This window comes from Calonectris borealis, chromosome 7 (genome assembly GCF_964195595.1).
Source record: "Calonectris borealis chromosome 7, bCalBor7.hap1.2, whole genome shotgun sequence".
Lineage (NCBI taxonomy): Eukaryota > Metazoa > Chordata > Aves > Procellariiformes > Procellariidae > Calonectris > Calonectris borealis.
In genome coordinates, this window is record NC_134318.1 from 22,943,722 (window position 1) to 22,966,575 (window position 22,854).

The window sequence follows — 22,854 nt, forward strand, 5'->3', positions numbered from 1 at the left end:
TTTTTTTTTCTTACGCTAAAATCTCATCAGTCCTGGAGGAAAATGTACTGCTGGAAAGAGGGGAGCATTGAACCTGTTGAGGCCACATCAGAATTTTGCATCAACTGCATTCAGAGCTCCAGTGAGATAAACCCACCCAACCCCACCCTACTCTCCTTCATATTTTCCAGGACCCATACCTGCTGACCATATGGTCTCCTTCTCTAAGTAGTTACAATTACAATAATATTCAGGGACATTTGCTCTTCCAAAGAGTAGATAAAAAAATTACTACAGACAAATAATTTGAATGTCTGCTGAATTAGGCTAATGGAGAGATAAGGACATATTTCTTTATTAAGCATTTTTAAATGGCAAATGCAAGATTTATTTCTTTTTAAATTGAGAAAACTACTCCCTATTCCAAATGCAACAGATGTTAGAGAATCAAGACAAAATCTCCCAGTTTTCTGCTCACTTAAAACAGTTGGCATGTTCCACTCCAGAGACAGTCCCATCTTTGGCACAGGCTCCCACACATAGGCTGTACAGCAGCATCAAGATGGTCATAAAGTATTTAAAGACAAAGGATATGAATTCTGCGATTTTTGAAGCGAAGGAATCCACAAGTGACCAAAACACTGCTGCCTTCTCCTTGGAGGACCCAATCCTTCCCTTCAGTCTGTGGGTGCTAGAGGAAGCAGCACTGTGCTTAGGAACAGGCTCGGTCGCCTCTGCATCACAAGTGAGCTCGTGCCTGACACAGTCCTCCGCCATTAGCCGTGCTCTTTCTGAATGAGGCATAAAGCCTTGGTCCTGGAAGAAGTTACAGTTCTTGTTTTACAGGGAGACATGCTATTCAGTGAATGGTATTACCTGGCGATGGCAAAAGCTCCCATTACCATTCTCTGTCGAAGAAGTAATTTGGTACAATCTCACATCACCTACATTCCCTGCAAAGTTAGGAGAAGTTTCACAGCTCAGTAAGGCCAGCTGATCTCTCACTGCACCATTACAGAGGACAGTAACCATCTAACTTAGAAACGAAACCCCAAAGAGGCTAAAAAGTATTCAGACCCCAATCTCTCAGCTGAAGAGGCTCCCTCTTCCTTGTTGCTGAAATGTGTCACCGCCTCTCCAGTGAAACCAGGCAGCTGTCTTACAACGCTAAACCAATGCTACCTAACTGCTTCAAGCAGGAAACAACAACATAACACATGTATAAAGGTTTGTTTGCATATTCATGGCTTGGGTTTTTTTTTGGAAGGTGTTTCTTTAAAGAAAAAGAAATTATCCAGGAAGATGCCCACCAAGGAGGGCATCTTCGCTGCTTGAAAAAAAGACACCGCTGGTAAAACTGCACCCTACGGCATTTAGCTGGGGCAAAGACCTAGCATGAATCCACTGCAAAGTCAGTACCATCACCCTTACAGCACCTGGTCTCCCCGCAAAATTCCCTTCCCAAATACTGATTCTGCCAGACTTTCCCAACTGGCAAAACAGAGACAGCACTTCAGGTTCTGATCTTGTCCTATCCGCAGGTTATGAATTAGAATACTTCTCCAATCAGAGATCAACTGTGGAATTAGAAGGTGGATTATTTTTAGCAATCATCTGATTGAGCTGGAGCCACAGTCAGTTGTAAATTAGTCACTGCTTTTTCTAAGACTACATTTTGCACACCAACTTCTAACGCGTTTAGTATCTCTTCAAAAGCCATAATTTGTCAGTCATCTTTGCAGAGAAGAGAGGAAAGAGGAAACAGCTATCATTCAGCCGAGAAGTGACTTCTTAAGATCTTCAGGTTTCTTGCTCAAAGCCTAGAAAGAATGACAAGGGGAGATGAAGAGATCCGGAAAGGCACAGCCGCCTTCACACACCAGTGGTGAAGACACTTACAAACTCGAGTAACCCATCCCTCTAACAGCTGTCACGTTGGAGTGGCACCTTTTATGGTACAGGTCCAGCGTAGAAGGCCCAGCGACAGCATACCGCGCTGTTTTATTGCTCCTCAGGTCAAAGCATGACTCAGCCTGCCAGTGATTGTCTTCTTTTTTCGGCACATTCCAATAAAGGGAGAAGAAAAGGCACATGGAAGAAAGGCTTGGCTCAGAAACTTGCCAACTCTCCTTGACTCACAGGGGTTGCTGGAGACTGAGGATAAACAGCATCTCAGAAAACCAGGTCTGTGCTGCTAACGTAAGTCCACATTACTGGCCTCGGTGGGATGTGCCACGTACAGTCAAGCTGCTTTCCATCCCTATCCCCTGCTGACAAGAATTACTTTCAGACTTGAAACACAACAGTTTCGTCATCTGATTAAATTCCCTGTTCCTGGCTCAGATGTCTCTCACATGCATTAGTTAGATTACATCAGCCGCGAAGACCTGTCCATGAGCCACAGAGGATACAGCTCAAAGGCGGCCAGTCAGAGATCGGATCATCATCTATCTGAGTTTCTCCTCCCTTATTCACAGAAGCAGCAATGCAAACTGTGTGACAAGGGATGAGCATATGCTTTGCGGGGTCCTGTGGAAGAGGGGATAATACCAAAGCACCAAGATGCAACTGGCAAACATACCTTCCCTGAGCAGAGCATCCACCCTGGAGCAGAACCAGCCCTGCAGCTTCCTCCCACAACCCCTGCACCAGGCACAGCCAGTAAAGCCAGGCTAAGCCAAACCCACGCAGGTCTTACAAACCGGAAAGCCTAAATACAGCAGCTATGGAGGACTTGAAAAGGCAGCTGACAAGCAGCCAATCAGCAGCCTAACCCGCAGGATGCCTGCAGGGCATCACAGCCCTACCAAGTCTGTGCAGAGCACCTGTAGTACTGCACAGTGAGAACACGCCGACTGAAAAACCTCCCAGAAGGCATTCAAGGATGGATAAGACAGACCGAACACGTGTCCCAGCTGACAAGTAGAGCTCAAGTGTACAGAGAAAGCAAACAACCATAACAAATGTCTAACAGACACAATGGAAGATCACAGCCAAGAATAAAATGCATGATGTATCTAATTCCCTTTCTATACAAGGAACTGATCCTGACTCAGCTTCCTTGCTCTCAGGCAGCTGGACCACACAATGCTATGCTTGCTTCTTGCCAGGGTATCACTAACCAAGGAAAGTGAGTGAGAAATCTTACCTTGAATCCAATCTGTTCAACAGCAACTGAGCTGGGATCCTTGCCTTGTGGTTGGAGAAGCTGATATCAACACCACTAGTGAATAAAAGTCTACAAAAGATACAAGTGCCTCAGGGTCCCCGAAACACCAAATGCTGACCATGGGAGACTCCAATCCTGGGAAGAAGAAAACCACCAAAAGACTACAAAGCATACATCAGACTTACCCTGCTGCATTTGGCATGTAAGTACATAAAGGAGATGCTTCCACGCTTCACTACCTGCATCTCAGATGCAGCCTTACTGAGCAGGGGTAAAAAGCAAGGAGCACTTGCAATCCTGGTACGAGGCACAGGGCTCTGGCAGGGCCATCTCCTGCTGCTTTGAACACACAGCTTTGAAGCTGCAGTTCCAATCTATCACTTGCACATTGCCTCGCTAGAAACAAAGCCACACATTTCATTTAAGAAAGTAATCAGATGGATCAGGAAAGGTCAGAGAGGAATAATTTTGAACCTCTTGCCACTTGGAAAATACAACAGGGTTGCGAACCCCACCTTCTCAGTGGTTTGCCTGGAAAACATCACAGTGCAGGTTTCCTACACTCCCAGGAAGGCACATAAAAAGAATCTCATCTCTAAAAGGCCTTGGGAGCTGCAGAGCTCCGCAGGTGTACCAGAGCAGGACTCTTTCTCACACATCTGCCAAAGCATGTAGCAGCTTGTACAGAACAACATGGACACCTTTCAAGCCTTGCAATTTTGTGATGAAAGCAACTTAGTGAATATTTCTGCAACGTTTGAAAGATTTAACTCTAGTGGTCTCAGTCAGAAGTTATCCTCCCCTGTCAGGTCTGACCCTAGGACAAAGGGTACAAAATAGCTGAACATCGCTGTCACGAGAATCACAGAAACAAAATACATGTCTCATGCAAAGGAACTGCTAAAAGGCAATATATAGAGTTTTCATGCCCAAAAGCAATGAGATATATCAAGGCTACAGTGTTAACACACTGCATAAGAACACATGCATTTGGAAGGCTGAAATTTGATCTCATTTTTATTGGCTTCTGCTTTGTTATGCCAAGAGCAAAGTTAAAATCCCCTTCCATCTTTTAATCAAACATACTACTTTTTTCTGTTAACTCCCAAGATCAAGCAGCCTGACAAGACTCCTGTAATTTTACAAGGGAATCTCTCCTCCCTCCACCCCCTTATGTTATCAAACATTAATTTTGTGAAGAGTCTGCTGCACCGTGCCAGCTCTAATTCAGTAACAACACTTAACCTTTTCCCCTGGGCTCTCAGAAGGCCTTGCCATGGAAGAAGGCCATCCCATGGGCAGAAGGATTAGCACAGTTTGATATCCTACAGTTTGGTATCCTGTGGTTGCAGGCTTCATAAGGGCCACCCACCCACGTGAACTATCTTGTGTCTAAAAAAGTGCTATCTCCACGGGCTTCGGTGCAGGGTGAGGCTGCAGGTCTAGTTTGTGACATTGCAATTTACACTCCCTTCTTCCTGTGACGTCTGAAGTTCCAGCAAATATTTGACATTTAGCCAACAGGTTCAGAAGTTACTTGCAGTGTGATTGCATAAGCCGACTTCCCCTTGGAAAGCAAGTCAGATTTTTTAAAAAATCCCAGAACCTTACAAAAACCATGATACAGATGACAATTGAGATGCAGGAAACTAAGGTACGCATAGGTGAAGTAGCTTAAACCAGAAAATAGAGGCCAGAGGCAGGAATAACACTCAGATTTCCTGTCTCTCACAACAAACCTTTAGCTGCAAGTGAACTTCCTCTTCTTTTTAGAGCTAAGATTTTTTTTTTCTCTTTGCAACAAGACAGCATTTAGTTCAGTATGCATTTATGCTGTTTGACATAAGAAAACCTTCTCATCTAGAGATCATTTGTGATGTCAAAGAGCAGCAGCTCCTCTGCAAATCTTCAGTCTACTTGTTTTTTATATATTATATGCATGCACGTACACACACACATGTACACACATTTTATAGAAGCGGCTTCAATGTAAATGATTGGTCACAGATTGTGCTAGAGAAAAAACACTGACAACAACTGTCCTTTCTAGTCCTGGCACTTCCAGTTCAGATTTGGCAGGCAAGCTCTAGATGAAAATGACCCTGAAAGCTATGATGACAATAATCACATTTAAACGGACAACATTTTGGATGCAGAACTACACGGGAAACTTACTTCATTTACCAGAAAGGAAGGAAAAACCAAAGCCTGCTGTTAACTTCAGAAAGAGCCAGACTGCTCCCATGTGTATTTTCCTCTCTGTCATCACCTATGGTAAACTATTACCTAGTGCTCTTCACATTGCTCTGGTATGTCAGAATTCACCAGGCTTATTACGAACAGAAAAGCCACTGCCAGCTTTCACTTCCTATCTGTTGTCGCTGAGTTCCTCATGCTGTTAAGTGCGAGTCCCTTAAGAGTGGTTTGCTGAAGGAGGCCACGGGAAACGGGCGAGAAGGGGACAAGAACACACTCAGATAGGGCAAGAGGTGGCATTTGCAAGAATTTCTTGCTATAATGTGGCCCATGTTACGAAAGCATGGCAGAGCCCTGTATTTCAAATCATCAATCTTCCCATAAATATATATATACACACAATAAAAAAATAATATATACATACACACAGAAATATGCCATATTTTTCCATTAGCCTTCCTCTTCTGACTGATGCGATCATAGTTACAAGAGATTATAACAAGGATTGGCCTAGTAGTGAATCACCCTCAATAGCACACTGCGCTTTTACAACTAGAAATAGAGGGATCAGAGAGATTAATCCTCTGTCCTGGATGACATGAGGAGCCAGTGACAGTGAAAGCAAATATAAATAGGCAGAGAAGGCTCTTTGTCTTGCTACAGGCCTCTTTGGTTTCAAAGGGGGCTCTTCCACCAAGAGATGCCTTAAGAAGTCATTATGAATGAAATTAAACAAGCACCCCTTTTGTAAGCCCTGCAGTAACTGGGAGAGGAGGAGCTCCCGCTAATAATCCCCGTGACATCACCTTCCCTCCCCCAGGGAGGTAAAGGCCGGGTTCAGCCCCGCTGCCAAGAGAAGCATTTGCGGTAGCAAGATTTGACTGAATACTTCCTCAATATTTAATTGGTGCTATAGGGCAGGTTGTACACAGCGCGTCTGTTGCTTCCTGCTCAGTTCATACTACTCCAATGATCCTCTACAGGCAAAACTCACCCAAAAGCCGTGTCTAGAAGCCAGTGACCTGCAGCGCTAGGAGTCACGGCAATACGTGGGCCCCCACTGCTGTCCCCGCACAAAGTCTTGCGTAACAAGAAAGCGGAACTTAAAACCCAGCTCTGGCGACAAGAACAGAAGCACGTCCCCCCTCCTCAAGCTGCACCGATGGCACAGAGTTATTAGCAGTTAAGCCTGAGGGACAAATTATTCTGGTCATTAGAATCAACAGATCAGACCCAGGGAAAGCCTATCTGTTTATTAAGAAGGGTTGGGTTTTTTCTACAGATTCTCTTCCTTGCAGGCTCAGTACACACTATAAAGAGGAACCTAAAGGCTTTTTAAAAACAAAGTACATTTGAAAGGAAGGGAGGCACGAACGATTTGTATGCTTTTTTAAAAATTAGCAACTTTGTGTGTAACCTTGCACCCTTTTTCTTTTTTTTCTTCTTTTTTGGTTTGTTACCCTAGATCCTTCTATTTTTCTTTCCTTCCCCTCTGTCTTATCCACTGGCTTGTTGATTCAAAGAGAAATGTTTCTCGTCCTGTGTTCACGACACGACAGAAGTCAAGCTACCTGCTCAGGGAAGAACAACGGGGAATATTTTTATTCCTTGTAATGAACCTCTTATCCTTGATAGTGTGTAAACACATGATCTTACTGAAGCTGCAGCCAAACTGGGGGACAAACTCACCCTTAATGGTTTTCAGTCACCTGTTAAATGATATTCCTAAATCCAATGCCTGTTTTCCCAAGGAGAAACTCTGGCACAGTTGTTCATGACCAGCCTCACCTGCAGATTGGACTGGTGACATGTATTCTGTCCTCCTGATGCCTTCTGAAGGACAGACAGAAATTTTAAGGGGCAGATATCAAGGCATACCTAACTGATACATAGGATTTACCTGCCGCAAAATATACAATGTTTATATTCTATATTGATTCTGGCCACATATTCTGCAAGGTTTACAACTGGGATGCTTAAATGAGTCTCCAGGGATAAAGTGCTCATCTACTAGTTGACTTGATTTCATCAAACTATGGAAAATCTCAGCCACAATTTCTAGAATCTTTTAGTATTTTCCACCTATTAGACATGTATCTGGCATCAAAATTTCCTACATTGTTTTCAATCGAGTTGAATCAACCACGACATTCTGCGAAGTCTCTGGTTAAATTCAAGATGCGCTACCGAGCTCCCCTACTTGCCTGCAGGTATCAAAGGTGAACTCCAGAGAGGCACCTATTTCAAAAGACAGAGAAGTTCAACAGTCATTTACATATATCTTTGATCTAAAACGGCTCAAACCTGATAACCAGCTGGGCACATAATAAAGGCCTTCCCCCTGGTCCCTGGGGAAAGAAATTGCAAGCACTAGAAACTGCTGATGGTTGAGATATCTCTTGCTGTTTGTGAACTGTCTGGCTGTCTGGTGGTGAGTTACATTTACGAATAACACAGCTCTTAAAGCATATCTTTAATTGCAGAAAGACTGTTCTTCCAAGGGCTCTTCTCCATTTACCTACCCCAGAATGAATAAACACAATGTAATCTGTTATTTGGTTTTTTAATGCTTCACATGAATGTGGCTAGATACCTTGATAAAAGACCCACAAAAATATTGTGGGAAGCGGTGAAAATCTGTTTTGGAAACGATGCGTTCTTCAGACAAGTGGTGTTTTCAGTAAAAGCCAGACAACAGAACTAGTAAAACTGGCCCTAACTTAGTGAAGAGGGTTTCAAGGACCTGGAGCTGTGAAACTTCACAACGAACAAAGCCCACCCAGCCCAAGTTTAATGCCAGCTCTGCTGTGCCAAAGCAAGCTGCCACCACATCTTTGCAGTCAATGCACAAGTCAGCAAAACAGAAGTCACAGTAAACCCTGCAGGAGTTCTGTCCCACTATGGAAATTAATACAGTGAATTAGATGTGTGGTTTACGTGGTTCACTCAGTTCCTGCAGCAGGTAGCACTAGATGCTCCAGAGAAAGAACTGGAGCAGGCAGTAAGTGGATAGCTTGTTCCCCAGGAAGATTTCCCCTCTAATACCTTATGCCCTAAAAGTGAAGTTTTTCCCAGACTTGAAGTTTTCATTCTTTATAGCCTTCTACAGCTTTGCTATTCACTATTTGTCTGCCACATGCAGACACAGTCCAGGCACAATGATATCCAGGGTTGCTGCAAGCTCCTTCCTTCAAAGCCTGTTCATTTTTTAAAGTTACAGCCCAATTACAGCCTCTCACAGAATACTAGTTAGACACTTCTACAGGATCATGAGTTCCTTATATTCTTGGGGGAGGGAGGAAGGGCAGGACCAGAGCAAAACAAAACAGAAAATAAAATAAATAAAAAAAAAAAAGAAAAAGAAGAGGACACTTATAGAATCACAGAATCATTACAGTTGGAAAAGACCTCTAAGATCATCGAGGCCAACCATCAACTCAACACCACCATGCCCACTAAACCGTGTCCCTAAGCACCTCATCTACATGTCTCAAATACTTCCAGGGATGGTGACTCAACGACTTCATTCCTGCTTTCATTTTTCCTGGCAAATGGCCATGCTCACTCCATTATTCACCACTTCTGAAGCTGGCTATCAGTCTGTCACATTAGGGCTGACTGCTTCTGAGGTGTATGGCAGGAAAGACCCATAGCAGGAGACTCCTTTTTCTTAAGCAGCAGAATCAATTCAGGACTCGTAAGAACCACCTACCGCTCCTTCCTTGAGCAGCATTACTACTGGGAGCTGCCACACTCCTGCAGTGATCTGCCTCCCCCACCAATACCAGTGGCAGAGAAGAGAGTTCGGTACATTGCCCAAAGTACGTGTGACAGCCTCAGCAGCTGGGAAGATTGAGTCCTTTCACCCTGGAACACGGGAAAGTTGCTTATCCAAAAGGTTAGACCTAAAGTAACAGAAATTTTTTTTTAAAAAGATCTCATCCTGAAAAAACAGAAAGTTCACCTGGCATGCTGAATTAATCTATCTTCATAACACTTAAGATTGGGCAAAAGCAGCCAGGGAACAGGTGGATTTTCTAGCACTGGAATCATAACTGCCTCATCTGGACACCTCCACCAATTCTGGCCCCACATCCATACACCGAGGCATGAAAAGGGTTGCAGCCTTTCTTCCAATGTGACACCCCAAAACAGAAAATCACTTATTTTCAACTAGTTTACCTCTATAAGCAAAACTGCTGACTAGCTGAAAGGGCTAGCTGAAAGCCAAGTTAAAAAACCAAAAAAACAACCAAAAAACCCAACACCATAACAAATATTCAGTGAATTGTGACTTTTTTTAAGTTCACGTCAGACTGTAACCAAAGTCACGCGAAGTCCCCAGCAAAGGGGCAGTTGTTCAGACTTCAGTAGTCCTATCAGTTTCAGCCACCGCAACAGAATCAAATCCTGGTGAACGTCTCACTTTCTCCAACTACAGGGTTGCTTGGGGGATTCTGGCACCAAAGGGTTTGGGCCACAGCTGAGAAGCTGCCAACACCCCTCAGCAGGTATCATCCTGGGCGCTGGGACACACCCGCAAGCCAGGACCCTCGATGTTTCCAACAATCCTGGTCCAGAGGCAGGCTTAGCAGAACTCTGCATCAGTGGAAATTCATCAGCATTGATAGGTTTAAAAGAAAACATCTTAGGTTGGATAAATAAGCATTTTTCAAAGAAAATTTCTTTCCTCTGAAAGTTTTTGACTAGGGCTATTACTGGATCAACCCCAGCCTCATCTGACACTACTCCAGAATTAATTTCAGCAGCAAAAGTTCCTAAAGAGTGCTGCTGCTTCAGCTGAAGTGTTATTGTCAGACCAGCTCTCCTCTTCCTTCCAAGATCTCTTTCCACCTCCACTCAAGCTCTACCTAAATTGTCCCTTCTGTGTTTATGCTGCTGGGTTATTTCACAGATTTGCTCTGCTTGGAAGTATACAAGTCCTTTGCCAACTGCAGAGCCTGAGCTGTGTGCCCTCTTGCACTGCAGTTTGAAACAAACTGATTTCGCATTAGCATGTTATAATTCTAGCTTTGCTTGCCCTTCCAGCAAACTAAAAAGAGGAAAAGTTAAAGTGCCACAGTCCAGAACAACTCAGCATTACTCTATCTGCCAACTAGCTCCAGGAAGCATGAAGGAATTCTGGCTATTTCTCAGTCTGCCGTGAAACTTCACCATTCGTTACAAACACGTTGTGACCAGCACATCTTGGGTACAGTTTTATCTCTGGTGTACCTTCGTCCCACATCGCTAACTGAATGCAAATTCGGGTCCTCCTCCAAATCGGAGACCTAGTGCAAACACAGCGCCCGCCTTTCCCACCCAGCTGATCCGCTCTGGGTTTCTCCTAAGCGGTACCGACCGCCCCGCCGCCGGCAGGCACACAGGCGAGCTAAGGCTGGGCAGACAAAGACGCCGGAGGTGGGAAAGCCTCTTACCAGTGAACGAGGTGCCGTTTCCTCAGCTGCCATAGCGGAACAGCCCTGAGCTCGCCGAGCGGAGCCTCCCCACCGGTCAACGACGGGAGGCTCCGCCGCAGCCCCCGCCCCACGGGCCGGCGGAGGCGACCCCCGCGGCCGCGCCGCGCTCCCTCCTGCCCCGGCCGACACGCCACGCCACGGCGGCCGGTCTCACGGAGGGCAGCCCGCGGGCCGGGCCAGGCCGCCCCCGCACAGCTGCCTGTTGCTCGCCGTCGGCACCGACCGGCTTCCAGGAGGCGCCTCACCTGCGGGCGGGCGGTCCCGCCGCCGGACCCGGAGGGGCGAGGTGGTGGCCGCGGGGGCGGGACGAGCGGCGGCCGCAGGGCAGCGCCCCCCGGGGCAGGCGGACCCCGCGCCGGCCAGCGGCACCGCGGGCAGCCCGCCCTGGGCCACCCCCGCGGCCCGGCCTCGCTCCCCGCGGCGGCGCCGGCCCCGGAGGGGCGGCGGACCCGGCTCGGCCCCCGCGGAGGAAGCGGTGGCGGCTCCCCACGGCCAAGGGGGCGGCCGAGCCTACCTTGGTGCCCCGCACAGGGCCCGGGCCGGCGGCTCCTCCTCCGGCTGCGGCGGCTGCTGCTGCTGCTGCCCATGCCCGGGGCCGGGAGCCGGCGGGCCGTGGCGCCGACGGGCCGGGGGCTTGGAGGCTCTGCGGGGCCGGGGCACCCCCGGCTCTCTCGCCCGGCTCCTGTTTATTACCGCGGCTCCCCGATCGGCCGGGCTGCCTGTCAGCGCGCCGCCCCGCCCCGCCCCGCCCCCGCCGCCATGGCCCGGAGGAGGACGGGGAAGCGAGGCGGCCGCACCGCGCCGGGGACGCGGCTCCCTGCGGCGGGGAGGGTGCCCCCGGCGGGGCAGGGCCCGGCCCGACCGCCTCGCGGTCAAACTGTCCTCCCCGGGCGGGCCTGCGCGCTCAGGACACGCGGGCGCGGAGATGCACCCCCGCCCCCGGCGCCTTCCACCAGAAACACGCCGCGCGTGTTCGCAGCGGCCGCCGCCGTGCCGGGAGGGCCTCTGGCACCTGCGCGAGTGGGGAGGCCGGGGGCCAGGCAGGGGCGGTGACTTACCGGGAACCGTAAGGTGAAAATCTGCAGCGAAGCGAGTGGTCTGTAGCTGTCCTGAGCTCTGCTCTCACCCTGACCTCCTGCCACAAACAGGGACGCCAATGTCATGTCCGAGGGGAAGACGGCTTGCGCATTGGCAGAATAGAAGAAAATAGCTGAACTAACTTCATAAGGTGCCATTTAACTTTTTTAAAATTTATGTATGCTATAAGTCTGCAGATGGATTATAGCCACCTTCATAAGGTGTTTTGTATTAGTTACTCACCTGCATGTATTGATTTATCAGCAGAAGATTACGTAAACGAAAAGGTTCGAGTACTAAAAGGATGCTAACGGAGTTTTCCCCATAGCTGTATCTGGGTGCCATATTCTCTGTTGCTATTTTACACTTATGTTTTGCAAGTAGTATACTTTAGTCATTTTTTCCAAAAGAGGAAAATTGGTAATAAAGATCTCCTGAGATATGCTGGAATAGGTGAACTATACTATTGAGTTGAATTATACAGGGGAAAAAAGCAAAAAGTTTTATGAGAAAATGCCAAGGGAGAGAGTTCCTCTGTCCAGTCATGGTGTCTATCCCACTTGGGAATAAGTGAAAGAGAACAGGAAGACGGGCAGCCTCGCTGAACTGTGTCTGTGAGTGCAGCACAGACAAGAAAGCAGATGCTATTAAGAGAGAAACCAGACAGAAAACAAGGAAAGCTCCTGACTTTAAACGCAAGTTCATTCACTAAACCTAGTCAAAGTTTTTCATCTCCTGAGTCTGCACTTTTTCACATCAATAATTTACGGAACAGTGAGAAAAGCAGAAAATGAGTAAGGTAACCCCTTTTGATGCAGAGTACAACCACCTCCTACAGAAAAATTACGTTACAATAGGTTTTCAGAGCACAAAGAAGCTGGGCTGAAATTCATTACACTTCAGCGTTAGGACCCAGCCCACCCATGCAGTGAAGGTGGGAGAAGCACCCCCCCCAGAGTACACAGTATGCCTTCCTGGGAAGAGGAGAGCGTGTCTACAATTCCTATTTAGTCCTATGTAGACTGAAGTTAAAAAACAGTTACTTAGATTGTATCCCCTCATAAGATAGGATATAGTAACATGCATATGTGATGATAATCATGTCCTCTTGATAGGCCGTGTATCGTAATGCTGGCTTTAAAGAGAATCAGTTTCCATCCTAAGCTGTACTGCTGGCTTACCTTGAGGCCACAGGGATAGCTCAGAGGCGGCTGCTTTCTTCCTTCATACTCTCAGTCTGTTTTGTTGCGGTTTTTTAAAATTGTTTTTCAGGCTAGGGTTGTATCCCACTGTGGGTACAGCATAGCTCACCACCCAGTACCGTGTGCCAGACTGGGAAAGGGGCCGGTAGACACAACTGGAATAGAAGTAGAAATTATACAGAAATACAGTCGCACAGAGGGCAGATTTTCCAGGCAAACTAGAGTAACTAATGATTAGGCTTGAAATGAAAGAAGCCGCAATAAGCCACCAGTACAACACCCTTAATTCTCAAGGGGAGCAAAGTGCCTAAATTCCTTTGCACATCTAAACCTTCCCTGTGTTTTGCAATTACTACTCCACAGTCTCTACGTTTCTCCAGAAAGCTTGTCCAGTATTTTAACATGTATTGCTGTTCTTGAGTTAAAAGTCCCAGCAACAACCTCCTGAACACAGGACTGCAGAGCTAGGACTAATGCCTCAACGTTGACGAGCAAGCACTTCTGTGGAATATCCTCCCTGCATGCCTCTCAGCCCTCAGTAGAAAACGCAAACCTAAGCCTTTGCAAATGTTCCCCCCAAAATTTGCAGCTAATTTAAAAAATAGGGAAGAAAGAATAAACTTAGGCTAAAGGCCATTAGTCAAATGGAAATCTTAAATTATTCTAGCTAGCGCTGCTGTTCACAATCTCAGTAGGAGATACGAGGTTTTAAAAAAATTATGGAAACTTTGCTAATGGGATACCTCTGGCTCACAGCTAAGGGGAAACCATAGTTGGGGAATACGCGCCTAGAAATCCCTGTCACGTTTAGCTGAAGATACTGATGGGTCTGCAGAAAGACCTGCCCCGATGCCCTGCACACAGAATCTGGACTGTGAGCATACACATGTGGCCTTTGTAAATACTTGCCACCAACAATAAATTGAATTTATTTAAAGTCACAATAAGAGAAGTACCTCTATGCCCAGGAGACTCCAATTCTCTCTAGAAGCAGCACAGACCTAGCGTACAGTTATTAAAACTCTGCGTTTCAGAAATACTTTTACTCCTTTTAGCAGGAAGACCTGAAAAGTGGTGGGCAGAAATCCCAAATGGTAAAAAATATGCATTGTACAACTGTGCCCTCTTTTTTGTCTTTAGTTATGACAATACATACAGTAGTTCTTATATGGAAAAGCATAATTCATTTTTCCCAGATAATTATAAATGATCTTTTTATTCTACAGTATCGGTCTGAGCACCTGCATGTTTCCATAGCAACTCCACAATACTTTAGGGGATTACTTTAGAATTCCACTGTGGTTTGGGTTTCCAAAGTTATTTAGATTTTCTGGAAAAAATCTGTTTCCAAATATAAATTAAAACTACTGCTACCATATATTTAGTGAGCTATACCAATCTCCTGTGTTATCATAAGAAACTGCAGCACTTCCTTGCAGCTTTTTGTACAAAACCGTGCAATATTATATCACTGTAATCAGAACAGCCATTATGGACTCAGGGCTGGAAGCATCCCCAGAAGTCTTACAGGGGATCACAGTAGCGTGAGGGGCTGATGGGAGACTATAAATCCCCAAAACCCACATCCCCAAAAGACCCCTTGCAAAGAACTAGTAGGTGTAAGCACCTTCATGCACTCAAGTACGTACATGCTCATTCATTTCACATGGATGTGTGTGAATCTGTGGCTATTAATTTAAAATGTAGAGAAAGACGTGTTAGACTAGATAACAATCACTATAAGAAAAGAATGTAAGCCTGATGACTGGGAAGCTTTAAATCCAGGCATATGCATATGTGCTTGCACGTGCAAACATGACATGCATGCAGACAGGACAGGATGTGCTCCTAAGGCTTTTTCTTCGCTAGTTTTTCTCCAAGTCAGCTCAGCTCCGTAACTTCCTTCCACCTGCGTATCCTGAGCTGCGCGTTCCCCCATCTGTTCACTCTCTTCTATGCACACTACTGGCAGAGATGAGGGGAATTTCTCCAGAAGTTCTCTGATGACCCCTAGTTTTACTGAAGGTGAGCCCAGGGTTCACTCCTTCCTGCACTGTTGCTCTGCTGTTTTCTGCTTGTGCTAGGTGAATAAAATAGATTCTGGTAAGAGAAGGAAAAAGAGGAGCATTAGGGGAAGGTGAAAGGAACTGATGTGAATTCAAGTAGAAAGATGGAAGGAAATAGAAATAAAGTTTATGTCCTTCCTGACTGTTTTTCATTCATACAAAGACGATTTCAGGTTGTGAGAGGAAAAGGAAAGAAAACAACTTACCTCTGTAAGATCTGGTATCCCTTAAAACCTGTTATCAATGTTATCAATTCACACAGCATTGTTTTTAAGCCTGCTCCACAGGATAGGTGAGAGCCCTTTTTGCCATTCTCTCCCTTAGAACATCAAGAAAACTAGATGTATGTTTCTTGCCAATTTTAGGAGGAAAATTGTTTGCTGAGATAGTTTCAAGAATACAGAAAGTTAGGTGTTTTCCTGATTCCCTCAAGAATAGGAAAGGAGCAACTACCACTCCCTTTCTTTGCCAGCCCAGAACATCAATGTTATAACCAGGAACGTTCAGACATGTGATAACTGAAAGATGCTCGCTGTCTGAAAACCATATTCTGCTACAGTAAACGGCAACGGCTTAGAACTGAATGAAAGAAGAAATTAGATGATGCATGAGAATTGCATGGCAGGCACCTGAAAGATGTTACAAGAGTGAACAAGCACTGTACAGTGGTAAAGCACTGGCCCTTTGTTTGTGAGTTAGGAGAGAAGGAAGTAAGTCCAGAAGTGAGGCTACTCATCAAATATATACATGCAACATATCCAAAGAGCTGCAGTCACTGTAAAATAAACCATTCTTCTTTCTCAGATAATTTATCTTTGTGAGCCCTATTTTCAGTGAGTTGCAAGCAGTGACCCAGCAGAACGCGCTGTTCAAAATGCGTTTTCTAAGTCTGTTTAAGGAAGCAGCTTTTACCGGAAAAGCACCAGACTTCAAAGCTTATATCACCTTTAATAAAAACACTTCCAGAGCTCCACGTAGGTGATTTGCAGACATCTTAACAACTATTTCCAAAGTGCCTGAAATTTATTCAACTTTCTTCAATCTCAGATGCAGGATATAAATTAGCACTGTGGTAAATACATTTTACTAAAACCTGGCCTTGGAAAATCACTAGGATAGATAATCTGAAACGGATTTCTGAGACAGGGTGGCCATTAAAGTCTCACTTGGAAAGCAACAGGAGGAAAAAGCATTCCTGCCTGCAAACCAAATTGTAACCTTTCTCCCAGTACAGTGATGTAAGACCCTTGTACATTGTGGATTCAGCAGACAATGACTGTAGCCAGCCCTACATGCAGCAGGTTTAATCTGGCATGGCGTGTGACAAACAGGCATACGGCTACGCACCCCAGCAGACTTCAGCAACTCTTCACAGTCATGTGAGGGTGCCTTTGAAGACCGACAAGATTGGATACAGCTTTGAATCTGTCTCAGAGCAGATAAGCTTTTGCAGTCTTAAAGCCTAACCCAAGCCTCATAAATGCTATCCGCTGTAGAAGTGTTAATAGGGATTTTCTGAGCCTCAAAACTAAGGAAAAGGTTGGCAAATGCAACAAACTGACCTTCTAAGGTAATTTCTCTAGATAAAACTAGTTGTCTAGGTATGGGTGAACTGGCTCTAAGGAAATCCAATCAACAACATTAAGCTGTCACACTTGATTAAGGCTTATAGCACTGCAAGTCATTTAGTATCCAGATAAAAGAAAGGGTAAGTCTGTACCTTAGTCCCTTCTTTGTATCCCAGTAAATTTAACACTTATTTAAAGCAGGATATGCACCACTAGAAAAAAGTGAAGCTCAGTGACACGTGATGCATCTCCAGAGGTCAGGTGGTACTGCAGCTGGGACTACAGCTCACCGTTTTCTTCCTCTACTTTGCAAAAAGCAAAAAAAAAAAAAAAAAAAAGTTAGTTTCCTCCCTTACTGATCAGAACTCGGAAGAAAGACCTGACCGGTGTGCTGCACTTCCAGGTTTGCTATTCAGAGCATTGAGGAGTGTATTGAAAGTTTTATTAACTTACTCCCCCCAAACCCAAATATGCAGAGGAGGAAAGACATTTTCTGAGCCTATCTCTTAGCAGTCGGTATTTCAGCTTTGGCTCTCCCCACTGCAATAAACAGATTGCATGTATCCAACATGCAGATGTGTGAAGGCGTAAAAATAGGCAGCCTGTTTCTGTGTAACAAAACCCAGACATCATCTTCCTCGTAAGCACAGCTATTGTGCTGAACTCGGCTACATGTTCCCCTTACAGAGCTTTCCTACATTTTCTCCTCATACTCTGACTAATGCTATTTATATCCTGTCCAGAGTACAGACAGATTAGTAATACTAAGCATATCTATAGGACCTCCCTTGGAAGAACCCTGGGCATATTTTACCAGATACTATTTTAATCACAATTTTAGAGGCTTCCATTGTAACAGTACCTTGAGCAGCTTAAAAGCTGAATATACAAGACAGGAAAATGGGAACCAGGGAACAGAAGAACACAGAAGCATCTCTGAAAGTACGCAAAATTAGAGGAGATTCAGAGGACAGCAAGCATAATTACAGCTCTGGAATAGCAAAGACAGTGAATTGCTACTGTAAAAAAGATGAGTAAGAGGAGATGTGATACAAACAGAACATATTGAATATTCAGGAGACACTGTTCTCCCGTCCTCATAACACTAGATCAAATGAATTTCAATTAAAAAACAGTAGGAAATTCAAAACTACAGTGAAAGAAAATGCTTTTCACATTACACATAAATAGAAATAAGTGAGACTGAGTCTATCAAGATTCAAAAATAGTTTTAGATCTTTATGGGCCTCCAAATTCATATTGTACTGTACACTGAGACAGCAAGTTCTTCACAATTCAGACCAGTCATTAGCATAGGAGGTAAGATCCAGTGTTGAAAACAGGTTCCTGCACACTCGGTTATGGAAGAATTCTTGTACCCTCTTCTGAAGTGTCACCTCTTATTCTCAGAAACAGATGCTGGACTGGATGGATATCAAGCTAGTCCAATCCATTTTCATAAGTCCTATGTTTCCCCTAAAGCAAACTACCTATGATCACTGGCAAGAGAGACAATGCTAAGAAGAAATCCTGTCACTCAACTCTCAGTCTCAAGACCATGTTTAAAACCAAAGATATTTCATTAAACATCTTTGTGTTGTAACTTTGCACCAGCCAGTGCAGGTTTTTAGCAAACCAGTACCATATCGCAAATATGGCCCATTACGGGCAACAGTTCCAGCACTTGACATTAAGTACAAATTAGATGAATGCAAAATAAATCCAAGTCTACTGTTCAAACAACATCAGTTCAAGTAAAATAAAAAGACTGTCTGCACATTAAGTTTATGGATAGAAGGGAGAGAAAAACCATAACTGTTCACTTTTTAAAAAAAATCATATTAATTTGTTAAAAAAAAACAAACCACAGAGGTTTGAAGAAGAAAGAAGAGAGGGTGTTTCAAAACGCCTGATTTTTCGTTTTAGAAAACTTCAGTGTTTTTATTTCCACCTCATTAACCCTCTTAATCACATACCATGTAAATCATACCATTTTCGTGATTAGGTATTGTTTTGAATTTCTGGTGTTGGGGAGAACACCTAATTTCAGCAGTAATTCACCATCCAGATGTGATTAGAATACATAATCCTTATGTAGCTATATATACACACACAATATATATATATGATATATAGTAATCAGCCTTACTGAAGATTGGATTAAAAAGGATTGAAAACAGCCTTAAAGTGTGGTTTAGGAATAACTTTCTGTTGCTGAAGACCTGTAAAGCTTCTTGAATTGCAAGGCCAGAAATGACAAGTAGTAAGGAGCGGTCAGTTTGAGCAGTTACTGGTGTACACTCCTCACACACCACTGAATTTACTCTTTCATATCCTCACCCTGTATTCCATAAGAAAAAGAGAGCAATATTTGTCATTCTACAGTATGAAATTATGGGGACAGGTAATATTTTTACTGCATATATAGCATCCAGCATAGCTTAGCTAGCAGACACCTCTGAAATTCATACTTGCAGGGTTAGTGGGGAGGAATAGAGGAGGGCTCTGTACTCTGCAATACATTAAGATTACCTAATAGTTTACATCATAAAAACCAGCATACAATCATATGTTTTTGAGGCACTCTTCCAGTCTTTTCAAAGTTTTTTGAAAAACTTTGGAATTAGGAAAAGGGAAGGAACATACCCTATTGCTGAACTCCTCAGATCTGTTCATAGTGGGCTGAATAATGGTCATAAAGAAATAGTCAGTTTTCCTTATCTATGGTTTTCTTTGTAAATCTCATTATTGGACAAAACCAAAACTTTTGCTTTCTTAAATGCCTCCGCTGCCCCCTGGTGTCTCTTCTCTGCAGCTTCACACAGAAAGCTAACACCTCAACAAGTTCTCTGCCACAAAGTCCCTATGTAAGAGAAAAGTTACGCACAAACTAGTGGACCACACTTCTAGATGCAGTTCTTTTGCAGATGCTTATGATACTTACAATAACTTCTGAAAAAGATCTAATTATTAGGCAAGCCTCATTCCAGTAAGATACTGCGGAACAAACAAAACCCAACTCTTACACTGAACATTGCCATCAGAAATTGCTTCAAATTAGCCAGAGAACCAATAAACTGCACTGAAGACTTACAGTAAGCTGAGAAATAGCTGTCTTCCTCTTTTATGCAGACTTCTGTAGATATGCTATTAAATTGTTGTTTATGCAAGGATTTTTTTTTCCTTTTTCTTTTTTCTAAAGAACTGTTAACGGGAAAGGCAAAAAAATGACCTGAGCTAAAATACTTTCCAAGAAATATTCACACAATGGCCATAGAGGAAAAAATTACATGGCTGCATTGACAAGAGACCCAAACATACTGGCTTATTCATGGACTCACTGACAAACAAGATGAAGGAGACCAAGACTGTTACACAAAAGAGCTGAAAATTCAAAATCTCCCAGCCACTGAATGTGTGTACGTGTGGCAGGGAGAAGGAATGGCTGGAATAAGCAGAACCTAAGCTACAGACAAAGATTCACATATTGGTAAGGCAAGACGCACGTTGGATTCTGCAGTTTTCTTAAATAGTGCATTTCTTTTGACGCATTTGATGGCTTTGAAACAACTGCCTTTGAGTCCTTCTAATAAGATGTAGCTAGTGGTCCCAAGAGAAACTGATTACAATTGGGTTTTTTATTCATGGAATTAGTTGCAGGAAAGAACTTGGCTCAAGGAGTCAATCCACATGTGGTTGGATGACGTGGTTTCATCTTTTGAGAGAGAAATATATAGAAAATCTGGCATATCATTCTTGAAAGACTGGAAAGGCTTTGAAGTACAACTTTAACCACACAACTGTCTTAGTGAAACTCTTATCAGATGGAAGGATTCATCAGGAAAAATCCTATAGGATCTCAGGAGGTCCAAAAAGCTAAAGTAGAGGACCCGCTCTTTAACCTATGGCTGTAAATTCCAATAAAAAGGGAGTGGTGGATTTCCCTCAAGAGGAAAAATAAGGCAAGCATCCACCCTTTGTAAACAAAGCAATGGGGGAGGACAAAGACCAGCTTGCTGAAATACTTTGCTCAAGAAGGCTACCTGATAAATAAAGGAATCCACGTTTCACTGATTAGGAAATAAAGGCAGGCTAGGAATATAAAACAGGTCAAAATCAACAATAGCCTAAGCATCATTAGAAATATGTAGTTTTGTCTCCACTTTGTACATTTGACTGGTTGATGCCAAATCAGCTCTCAGATTGGGGTCTCCACTAACATCTCGTGGCCTTTGTGTAACATGTCATGGTTGAAACACAACCCTCCTTATCTTTTCAAGCAATTGCTCCTTTCTGGCAAAAGGGGTAGTAAAGCATTTCTGATTAGTTAAAACGTTTTGCTTGCAAAACCTTTGATTTGTATATTTGCTCAGTGAGTGTAGGGAAAAGGAGGATAAAAACTAATATTGTGAAAAGCAATGTCCCTTTACCCGTGCACAGATATGCTTGTAACATTCAATGGTACACATAAGTAACTTTAGAAACATCAAATATAGACTAGGAACTGAAACCAGCTACAGAGAACAAGAACTGTTTTGGCAAACTTCTGTTGAGAAAGTGAATAATTACAGTTCTACATATTAAAAACCAAGAGTTACTGTCCACAATATCCCAATGGCTCTAAACACACCTGCTTCGCACAAAACAGCCTAAGTTCATCTTTCTATTGAGCACATCTTCTGATTTTTTTAGACAATAATCTTTAAACAGGACAATAACTACAGGAAAGAAATCACCTTTTTTCATTGTTTTCCACCCAACACTCCAACCATTACAAACATTGCAAAACTACCCCAAACTAAAATCAGGGTAAGAACTACAGCAATCAGAAGCAGCACAGGGTCACACAACTGTCCCATAGCTCACATGGGACACATAGCTCACATTTCTTAGTTACACGAATATCCTCACATGAGCAACTGTGGCTCAGTGCTAACATAGATACCAGGAAAAAGTGTCAAATGCTTTTCAAGATGAACCCGATCTACATAAAAATTGGAAAAACATGACCCAACACAAAGGCTGTAGGTGGAAGCAACTCCTTACAGGCACAAGCAACTCCAAACCCACAATTTACACCCAAGAGATGGTGCCCCATTATGAAAGTTTGAAGTACTTCAAAAGAAACCAAAGTGTCTAATTCATGACATGTAAAAAAGCTAGAAAGACTTCATTGTTGTAATACAAAGCATTAGCAATTCTAGCCTTGTCTACAATTGAAGATTGTTAGCAGAGGCACCAGTGCAATTACATCCCAGGGGACTGCAACTGAATAGAGATCGGAATTGCAAGCAGAAAGATTTTTATTACCGCAGCCTTCTGGAGATGTCAGAGAAAGGAAATATTTTGTTCAAGATCCAAAAACATTTCTGACACCTCTGTGGAGCTTATTAATTTGACACAAGAATCCTGGAGGTCATTCAACAAGAGACCAGCCTGGTTATGCCTCACAGGTCCTCAAGCATGAAAGCAGCATGCAAAAAATATTTGACAGGAAGATAGAGAAGCAGACACCGAAGTCATTATTAAACTTCCATTATGTAAATGCTTTATGATACAATCTAATTACATGAACAAATACACAAAAACTAAACATTTGTCTACAGCAGATGCATAGCACCACAGTGCACTGACTAATACTCAGAAAACCAAACCATTTAGGTAAGTTTACACAGTAAACAGTAATTAATCCATAGCACAGTCTAACACAGGATTTGGTAAAACCCGATAGCATATAAATTAGCAACTAAACCAGTTAATTACAAATTTAAGTGCTCTTAGGGCTGTACTACTGGTTGAAAATAAGAGTGCCTGTAACACAGTATTGGAGATGAGAACAAAACCAGAAGAGTTCTGCACAGGAAATGTCTGTATTACGTATAATCAAAATGAGGTATAATAAAAATTATAAGAAGCTACACACGTGGAAATTAGATTAATACTACATTGCATTTTCTGAAAAGTATTGTTGTGCACTTCATTATGCATATGCAGAAAGGGAGAGTCACAATCGAGATCTGACTCAGAGACTTCCTGCCACACATCTCAGTTATGCAGTCTTACTAAAATTTGAGTATGGCCATTCTACTGCACTGCAAAATAATTTCCTGACAATTA

At 43.7% G+C, this 22,854-nt stretch overlaps 1 protein-coding gene across 9 annotated transcripts in view; it reads right to left on the reverse strand.

Moving 5' to 3' along the window:
* MARCHF8 (membrane associated ring-CH-type finger 8) overlaps positions 1–22,854 on the reverse strand; it is a 119,595-nt gene that overhangs the window by 89,438 nt on the left and 7,303 nt on the right. For 5 of the 9 annotated variants that reach the window (XM_075154589.1, XM_075154596.1, XM_075154586.1 and 2 more), the window contains exon 1: positions 11,339–11,433. The exons of 1 other annotated variant lie outside the window; for it this stretch is intronic. Coding sequence is in view for 1 of the 8 variants with exons in the window: in XM_075154591.1 (XP_075010692.1) it covers positions 10,783–10,815 (33 nt within the window). In the remaining 7 variants the exon portion in view is untranslated. Of the gene's footprint in view, positions 1–10,782; positions 11,099–11,338; positions 11,434–22,854 lie in introns of those variants that run through there. 3 more of the 9 variants (XM_075154583.1, XM_075154585.1, XM_075154591.1) reach the window with 3 other exon arrangements.